This window comes from Lotus japonicus, chromosome 1, assembly GCF_012489685.1.
Source record: "Lotus japonicus ecotype B-129 chromosome 1, LjGifu_v1.2".
Classification (NCBI taxonomy): Eukaryota; Viridiplantae; Streptophyta; class Magnoliopsida; order Fabales; family Fabaceae; genus Lotus; species Lotus japonicus.
Genome location: NC_080041.1, coordinates 134,769,017 through 134,778,956, shown reverse-complemented (window position 1 = coordinate 134,778,956; position 9,940 = coordinate 134,769,017). Strand labels below are relative to the sequence as shown.

The following is a 9,940-nucleotide window of genomic DNA, read 5'->3' as shown; positions in this document are numbered from 1 at the left end:
GAGTCAGGATTCATTGCACCAAGTGTATAACTGCACAATATGAGTCCAGATTCATTGCACCAAAAGTGTCATTAGCACATTCGATTTTACTTATGATTGTTGTATTCTTGTTCTACTTCATTTTCTCATTATGTTTAGTGCATTGTCTATTTCGGTCTTTCCCAACTGTCACTTTTTCGCCACATGTCAATGCTTCAACTGATTTATTTCTTCATACAAAAGACAAACTTACTTTATTTCTTTGTAATTTGTTGCATCTCTTATAGAAAATCGATGGAGAGACCACACTGGTTACCACAATGGAGAAAATCATAGAAAATACGTGTACCAAACTGTTTTCACTAAACATAGCTCGTTGGAGAGACCACACTGGCCGCATTTGGACAGAAGCAACCCATGATTTTAGTTCTGAAAGTGATTGTCAAGGGTCTGAAGTTTTCATTCAACATAATCAGAATATATACAAGTATAGTTGCATAATCTTAGGAGAAGACTAAGCTAGATTACTATAGGCTAGGAAAATATCTGTCCTATCTTAATTAACATTCCTAAATCTGATTTTGACAGCTATACATAATAATTTTACAATTATGTAATCACTGACCGAATAATACTCTAACAAGTTCACCGTGGTTTTTTGACTCATATCCAAACATGCACAAAGTATATAGGACAGATAGTTTTTAAGAGTTAACGGTACTTTAGAATGTGTTCCTCACTAATCCAAATGTAAACGCTTCATTGTGATGGGAAATAGAGCATGTGCATTAAATTTGGTGAAGGGGGATATTTGTCCATCGTGCCAAATTCCACACATCATTTCGTTATACTCCCCCGTTCTCATTTAACTAACTGTCCACTTTGAGTGGAACACACATATTAAGGGTGTGATTAATTTTGTTGATTTTTAGAAAAAGTGAGGATTATTTTTCTATTTTACCCTTTAAAGTATGTGTTATTTCTTTTCATTTATTGTACTAACAAGGGCATTTGTTGTAAAAACATCATTTAATGCTCTCTTGAAATGCTAAGTGGACAGTTAAATAGGAACAAAAAAATTTCTTCAAAGTAGATAGTTAAATAGGAATGAAGGGAGTAGCGTGTAGCATTGATGGTGGACACACAATGCAAAACACGACCTCAGAAGTTACATTTTATAGCTTTTCTCCAAAAGTAATTCTAAGTGTCTCAGTTGCATAGCCAAACACCTATTATGTTTCTCCCCAAAACCATCAATACACACCTAAGCTAAAACAGCTTACTCTACTTATCCATGCTATATCTTTTGTGAAAAACAAAGAGGAAGTTTTTCTGGGGGGTCAAGGAAGAAAATCGGAAACAGAATTCTCACCAAACTTCCATTTCATAAGATGAACAGGTTAGAACAGTATGTCAGAAAAAAGCAATAGATGGTAAACATGCCATGGAAAATCCACAAAAAGCAAAAAGCAAAACAATCAACAAGGCCTTCCCACTTCTTTCAAGAAGACTTGAAAGATAATGTGGAAAACATCATCACCAAAATGCTTTGGATTACACTTATAGGGGTTGGCTTCCTCAAGTGAGGTACACACTATCTATTACTCCAAAACCAGGTAAAACGCCACCTTCATCAGATGATGACATTTTTGTGCGGACCATATAGCCACTTTCACTATTTATGATAACCTTATCCTTATTCCTGCAGATTCCAGTCCATGGATGTCAAGCATTTTGCTAAGTCAAGCATCAAACTGTGATAGATATATAGTTAAGGAATGTACCTTAAATAAGTACCAAATATCCCAAACTCTGTGAGGACATGATCTTTATGCCAACAACCATTTCGCATCAAAATTGCAGCGGTAGAAGTTGGAAATATCCTCTGCATCAGGATGTACGCTGCGTCTTCTTCTGAACCTGATTTCTGTAATTTTATGAGGGTTTCCCTCAAATCATCACCATAAATATTGTTTCCTGAAAAGTAATCACAGCTCATCAGGTAAGTTTCTCTCCCCATCTCTATTTTCCTCAACAAAGTCAAAGTTTAGATGGTTTAAAACCTCCTCCTTCTCTTTGGGGTTTCATCACAAATAACTCAGGCTTTTCAATTGCTTGTTTAACAATATCCGAGTCATCCAAACTCCACAATCCTGCAAAGCATTCGCGCAGTTTGGCAACATCGTCTTTGTTTTCAAAGAACCTGTTCACAATTTTGAATCAAGAATTTAGGGAACAAATATCCACTAGAGAAACAGATTATGATTAGCCAAAATGTACACATTAGAACTACTTGTTTTCTAAGATAAAATGAAGGGCTGAGGGGGGAATTGTCACACTTAAGCTTAGTACATATGACAAATATGATTAATCAAACATGCACATAGATTGGAGACAATGACTAGGTAGGAGGAAATGGGGTGGTCACCCTCAAGAGAAAAAATTCCTTAATAAAATAGTAATCAAACATTATATCGCCCCCCTAAAAATATTTATGTTGTCTCCTCCAATTAATTATAGTTGATTTTGCTTGATGTGTTAATTTTTTACCCCCTTAACTATTTTTTCTGGTTACGTCCCCGATTAAGAGTGGAAGATCCTGAAGGATACAATCTCACTCCACATGATAATTCACTCACAACTGTCCATTATACATTTTTTTTAAACATAGTATCTGTGAGTTAATCAATTTCTTTCAAAGCATAAAGGATGAAATAAGCTTAGAAAGTTAGAAGGTATGAAAAATATTTATTAGAAGGTACCTCTCAAGAACATTGGGCTTCGCAAGTTCCTGTTGAATCTTTTTGGTTCCAACCAAATGATAAGATATTGGAGGGCATTTGATAGCAGAGGATTGTTCCATCAGTAGCCTAGCTCTCCATTCCTACGTATTGAGCAAGATATACCCAAACCATAAGAACTTAATGTCAAGATGGATAGCCCACTAGCGTTAGAAGATGGTGCAACTTTAGCAGAAACATAACATGATAGAGGTTCGGTTATCACATGGGTAATCAAATCTGACAATGCAATACTATTTCCTGAGAGCAGTGAGTTATTCTTTTTGCCAGAGGTTATATCAAGTTCACAGGGTTAGCCTTTTCTAATGTTTCAAAAATGAAGTTAAATAAATGAGAACAAATATGTTTCATCATTGGAAAGCTGTTCTTATGAGCAGCAAAAAAGTGAAAAAACAGAATTCAAGTCGCTAACTGATTCTGAAGGATAGTCCTTTGGTGTGTAGCCAGCCCGGAAATAAACAATTGCAATTGCTTGTCCATCCCTGCAAGAGTCAAGAAAGTATATTTCTCTACAGTCAGGAACAAAATGTAATTAAGCCACTAGCTTAGAGCAGAAAATCAATTTTCTCAAGCCAAATGCTACATACACGGAGAGTGTTCCATCTGGCAGAACCGCTCCTTCTTGATCAACTTCTGCCAACGTTTTTCGTATGGTTGGAATATGATACGTGTTATAAAGCTGAGGATAAACAATCCAAAGATGGACCAAGTATAAAAATAATAGTAGTTTTCCATACATAAACACAACCTTTGATATCCTTGGATAATCATGTTTGATAGCCCCAATTATACAAATCAAAGAGTCTGCTTTGCTAGAAGGAACAAAATGAACTTTTCCCTTTTGTTTTATAATTATAACTATTAAGAAAAGGATATTTTTCTCTTAGAACTGCAGAAATCATATGTTGGTCATACATGTTATGTTCTTCAGGTTGAACCATAATCATAATCACAGCCCTGTATGGATCCAATAAAAAAATATAGCATAGAACCAAAAGCAGAACCAAAAGAAAGTGAAAAGGAAATGTTTTTCTTGAAACTGACCTGGGGTTATTATACTCTAACCAAGCTTTAGCCAAGGTCTCTGCAAACTTATTGGTAGCAGAATTGGCGGGAACCCTTATGGAATCTAGTCCAAGCAATTTTCCATAGTGAGAAAGTATGTTCCTGCATAATGAACAACAAATATAATGGTACATCTTCATAGTAAAATTTCCCTCAAAACCCATCAGAGTTCACATGAATAACTTCAGCATAGATAAATATTACATTGATATCTAAAATATATGTACATCTGTATCGACAACGAGACTTCAGACATTTAACTCAAAAGTCAAAACCCATAGCTGTAATGTCAAATCACTATTAAGAGATTATAAATTTGAGACCCTAGAATAACATGCGTGATTTACAGCAAGACTTACCTATGAAGTTCAGTCGTAACACAACCAACACCAGAAAAAGAAGTGGAAATAGTGTTCATCTCTATTTGCAAAAGTCTTTTAGTCTTTTCATCAAGCATATAATCTGAACGATGTAATCCCATGCGTATTTCCTATTAAATTTGTCGCAAGAGAAAAAATTAATATCAGTAAATTTCCAATCAAAGTGTAATCCCAAGCATAGCAGCTAGAATATGAGTGTAAAATGAGTATTATGCAATGATATTTGAACATAACTAGAGTAAGCACTAAACTGATCCTCCCATTATACACTTAGTGTACAATGTCCTACTAGAATACACTTACCTCTTTCTTGTTAATCTCTAGCATCTTGGAATGAATATCTAGAAGTCTAGAGGTAAATTCATCAGCTTTCTTAGTTCTGCATTGAGATGAACAGGGACAAGTTATGTCCAATTAAAACCCTGAACTATAATATTATCATTTTATTAGAGAAAAACAGGATTAGAAATGATGCATAGTAGAATCAATAAAACTTTGCAACTAGTTTACCTGGAGAGAGATTCCTGAAGAAATTTTCCATCCAAACTAACTCTATCAACAAGTTCATTGAATAAAGGGGCTAACTCACAAGCTTGCTTCCAGTAACTTTCAGGTAATGGTGGGGGTAATAAGGAAAATGGGAGATGCACCAAGCCCACACCAGGAACTTTTCCTGATCTCTATAATTGGAGACATATGGAATCGTCAACAACAACAAACTTAATGTGAATTTTTTTAAAAGGAAATGTGAATGTTATTCTTGGTTCTCCTTAATATGCACATTTGTAGAGTGGTGCAATTTTACGCAGGTCAACACATTTTAAAAAAAATCATTAAAAATTTGTTATATGTTAATTTTTTTATAAAAAGGATGTGCGTTGTGACCGGTCAAAGCACATGCTGCAAATTTGCACCACTTTAAAGGTAATGCATATTACGGAAACCTGTAAGGTAAATTTATAAATATGTCTTAGTAAATTTTTGATATTTTTGATAATGTTTTTAATTTAAAAACTTAAAAAATAGAAAAATGAAAAAGTAAAGTATGTTAGGATGTGGCAAAAGTTGAAAGTTATGTTCAAAACAAGTCATTTTCACATGGGAATGCAAGATTCTCAACCTATTTTAATGGGAATGAAATGAAAGAAAGTTGAAGGCAATTTCGTTCCTCAAAATGATTTTTTTTATAGGCAAATGTTACTTGTTAGTAAATTAGTCCTCCACACTATTCGAACCCTGGACCCTTCACCCTCCCAAACCCTTAAGTCTCCTAGCTCTTACCACTTGAGATAACCTTCCGGAACGTTCCTCAAAATGATTGATACTCATGAATTAAATTTTTTAACCTTACAATAAACATGAGAATGCATTCTCAGCCTCAATATTCCTAAGGATATGTTTTCTTAACCTCAAACAAACGCCCCCTAATATTTTCTATTATACATGGATAGAGGTCATAATTTGAATGGAAAAAATAGTCATCACCACTCGGTCCTATAAGAGGACAAATTTTTCTCCAACCAAACATGCATTTAGCTGCGGTTAAAAAGTTTCACTTGTTTTTACCCCTGCCAGTTCACTTGTAAGTAACAGAACAATCCTTTTTCAGCAACTTTTACTCTGTTGACTGTTATCATACTATTTTTGACAATTTTGTCATTGTGATGGTTAATTGGTTATTTATGTTTTCCTAAAAATACTTTGAAAAAATGGTAATTCAATATTTCTCACTCTCAGCAAGTTATAAATAGACTGTTGGTCAATGAGTTCAGGGTGCGATGGAATCCAATTTAAGAAAGAAAAGTAAGAGGAGGTGGAGTTAATTACCTGAACAGATTTATCACCAACGAGGAGACCATTGAGAGTGGCATAAACAAGAGCATCGTAAACTACGTTTTCAAGCAGTTCTGGGTCAATCTGATGATAATCGAAGCTGGAAGAATCGTTGACCTCTTCAACAATGGGAGAAGAACTGACTGAAAGATGTTGAGACATGATGAGTTTCAGGTGGTGTTTGGGGAAAGAGAGTGAGAGTGAGAGTGATTGATGGTGGAGCTGGATAGAGGAGAATGAGGGAAAAGTACTGTGACTGAAGGAGTGGCTAGTCCCACTGGTAATGAAGCAGCAGCCAGATCCACATCCACCTACCCCCATTTTGACCTTCCCGCTTTTGACACGAGTCACACCAGCCACACAAACTGCTCCAATTACATACTACTTTTTTCATATTTCATTCTAAAAAATGCTTGTCGGGGCACTCATTAGAAATGTCACCCCACTTAAAAACATTTTCGGGAATTCAATTCTCGAAATATTTTAGAAATTGAGTTCCCGAAGTATTTTCCAACTTAAAAGTGAGGTGTTACATTATATTCTGCACTACCAAAAATTTAAATCCCAATTAATTCGGAACATAAAATCCCAAAATAATTCAGAAATTAAAAAACCAAAATTGTGGGGTGGAAAATTTAGTTGTGGGGGTGGGAAATCTAATTCCCGTTCACATCTCCCGGTGGAAAAGGGTGGGAAAAGAGAAGAAAAAGGAGAAAAAAAAAATGCAATAGATGATATAATAGGAAAATAATGAGATGAGAGATAAACACAAAATTAAATAGAAATGATGCGAAAAAATAATGAATTGTAAATGAATCAATGTTCAAGTTTGGATAACCACTTCTAGTATGGATAATTCAACTAATATTAAAAAAACACACTATATAGTGGAGGAAAATCATGAAATAAGTAAAGTGCTTTTGTAATGGTTTTTTACTAGTGCAAAGTAAAAAAAACAATTAAGTTATGTTTGGATTTGTGTTTTGGCGGATGTGAAAGCACATTGATCTCCAATAAGTACATTTCATTGAGTGAATGTCTTTTGAAAATCGTAATCTCAATCTACAATTTACGTGATACTAAATACTATTTTTTTGGTTTCCCAATGTATCGCGATGCCTGTCAAACATGAGCCTAATCTCATCAAGGCTAAAAAATTATATTAAATGGGTAGACTTTTTGCAACAAATTTTTTGCATACACACCACTTAGCTATCTATCAATTGTGTTGAACCTAACTTTTTTGTTATCCAATATTATATTGAACCAAAAACTAAGCATGCACTTATAGTTACACTTTGTGGGGGAAAAAGTTTTGATTCATTCATATTCCCTTGATCTTATGTCTCATTTTCACTTTTTTTTTTCTCTTTTTATATCTCTTTTCTTTTTCTATCATATCACATTATCACCTATCGTATTTATAATGTCTCTCGTTTTTGTTCATTTTCTTATTATAAACTTATTGGAGTAAAAAATTACTACAACAATGAGTGTATAGATGTTACAACTATTCAATGTTTCACACAATCTAAGAAAAGAAGGGGTAGTGTGTTGTATTTTAATTTCATATTCACGATAATATTAATTTTAAAACTCGTCATGACATGATATTAATTAAATTATTTATTAATTTATTAATCAATTATGAGATAGATAAAAAAAACGATGGAAGGGCATGGGTAATGTTTAAAAAAAAAAATAAGAACTGTGAATTTTTCAGCGCAGAAAGAGATTCACAATACTACGTAGTACGTAATGTCATTACAGTGACTTGTCATCAGTTGTTTCATAGATAACATCAACAGTATTACAAACGAAACTAACATGTTAAATTTTATTTGTCATTGAGATTAGAACCAGATTTCAGAATTGATCGAAGAGGCATCGGGTATTCTTCTTCTTGATCCAAGGAACTTGATTTCTGGAAGGACTTGCTCTTTTTCTTCTCACTTGGTGAAATGATCTCCTCCACTTTGTCATTTATGCTAACAATTTTCTTTGGAGCATTAGAAATCAGCGCCTGATCATCATCAATTGAGCTTGAACCATATTGTGAAGGGTGTCCTAAAGTCACAGTCTTCATGGCTTGTGCAGCCAGAGTTTTCATGATGAAATGATAGAGCTTGTAGCAGATGCCCACATTTTGAAAATGGACTTTCCTTTGGTGCTCCATCTGCAAAATATTAATCCTGATCGAGATGAAAAATGAGAAAAGGGTGAGGGAGGTGATGCTGTGTGTCTCAATGTGGAGAAGGCTAGTTAGTGATTGATATGATTGATCTTATTGCGTGCTACGAATTATATACGAGTTTAAACTTGCAAGTAAGTGAAACATTGGAACCCCTTAGAAGTGATTCCTTGCTTTTCTTACAAGGGATGTTAATGAAAATTTTGCTTTGTCTTCTTATTTATAAAGTTACGGGATTTAATGCAAGAACATGAGGCATTACTTTGTAATTTTATCTTCATCTATCACGGTTCTTTCTCATGGCTATTGCGTGGCAAGAGCAAGCGTCCAAAATACTCATGAGTCATGAATATACCATTCATTCATTCAATATGTTGGGTCCGTTTAGTGTGCAATTAAGATGATGCAATTCATTACCACTACCACGTCATCATGATAGGATAATATCATCTTATCTCTTATTATATCTTGTTAATTATGTGTGAAATTTAATATTATGAAGAATTGAGTAACAACTTATCCTAATAGTATAAGATAACTAATTTATATTCTCTTTTCAACATCATTCCAAATTAAAATTAGTTAATTGTTTATAATTTTTATGATTATGATATATAAATTAATAATATTTTTAATAATCAAAAATTTATAATTTAAAATAAATTTATTCCATTTAAAATTTTAATAATTTCTCATTTTTTATATTATATCCTATCATTATCAATCATGCCTTAAACATAGGATATGTGTTGATCTAGTGGTATACGAACTATGCTTCGTAAGAGTGAATATGATTACAAGCTCGAAACCCCAAAAAAGTCTGTATGTTAGAGATAAAGGTGGAAATAGGGCAGGCGGTCTATCAGGGACCTATAGCCTGGCCCACCAAAGGCCTGACCCATTTAATAAAAAGGTCAGACTCAGGCTTTCTAAAAGCTTGATTAATTAAATAGGCTAGGCCAAGGCTGTTAAAAAAACCTGTTTGGCCTAACAGGCCAGCCTGTTTGAAAAAAATTGATACAAGCCCAGTCATACAATAAGAGTAAAGACTTCGAAACAAAAAAAAAGGATCAGAACACCTGGTGACTTTTGGCCCAACAAAAAAAAACACCTGGTGACTCACACGACATGACACGATGTTTTTAATTATTTATATGGGTTGAGTGCGAACATAAATTTTTGTATAATTCGTTGAGTGTTTTGTCTAATGCTTATTGAACTTCTGTAATCGCTCACCTCTTTTTCTATTCTAAAGGAAAAAAAAAATCAGACTTGAAAATAGGTTTGTAGGCCAGGCCAACCCTAAAATTTGGCCTAAACAGGCCCACATGTCAGGCTTGGGCCTCAAAATTATGATGCAGGCCATGCTTGGGCTACACAAAGCATGACCTAGCATATTTTCACCCCCTAGTCAGAGAAACAACTATAATTTTTTGAACAGGTGGAGACATCCGTCAAAAAATCATCTACCTAAGAATTTTAATTTTTCTTTTCACATACAACTAGTTATAAATTTATAAGGAAAATATAATAATAGTATATGTAAATAAGATAATAAGCATTACATTAAATAGTACAATGTAAAAACTTGTTCTTATTATAAAAGTACTTAACAATGTGTTCTTTAAGATGACATAGAAAATGTTTTCTTAAATTATGAGTAGGGGTTGAAGTAGATTAGGCGGCCCATT

At 33.9% G+C, this 9,940-nt stretch overlaps 1 protein-coding gene across 1 annotated transcript; it reads right to left on the bottom strand.

The window, feature by feature from the left end:
- Nucleotides 1-1,344: 1,344 nt before the first annotated feature.
- LOC130731213 (glutathione synthetase, chloroplastic-like) lies at nucleotides 1,345-6,405 on the bottom strand. Its single transcript, XM_057583434.1, has 12 exons — nucleotides 6,053-6,405; nucleotides 4,736-4,905; nucleotides 4,529-4,604; nucleotides 4,205-4,335; nucleotides 3,825-3,947; nucleotides 3,657-3,737; nucleotides 3,368-3,448; nucleotides 3,193-3,262; nucleotides 2,742-2,863; nucleotides 2,043-2,182; nucleotides 1,764-1,956; nucleotides 1,345-1,681 (listed from the first exon to the last, which is right to left on the bottom strand). The coding sequence occupies exons 1-12, from the start codon at nucleotides 6,377-6,379 to the stop codon at nucleotides 1,558-1,560; spliced, it is 1,638 nt and encodes a 545-aa protein (XP_057439417.1). The 5' UTR covers nucleotides 6,380-6,405; the 3' UTR covers nucleotides 1,345-1,557.
- Nucleotides 6,406-9,940: the final 3,535 nt, after the last annotated feature.

Excerpts from the sequence above, each read along its gene's own strand:
- LOC130731213 (XM_057583434.1), bottom strand. The coding sequence starts at position 6,379 with ATGGGGGTAGGTGGATGTGGATCTGGCTGCTGCTTCATTACCAGTGGG. Across the intron at positions 4,336-4,528 it reads TAGAGATTAACAAGAAAGAG|GAAATACGCATGGGATTACA; the intron begins GTAAGTGTATTC and ends CAAATTTAATAG. Across the intron at positions 1,957-2,042 it reads ACCCCAAAGAGAAGGAGGAG|GAAACAATATTTATGGTGAT; the intron begins GTTTTAAACCAT and ends ATTACTTTTCAG.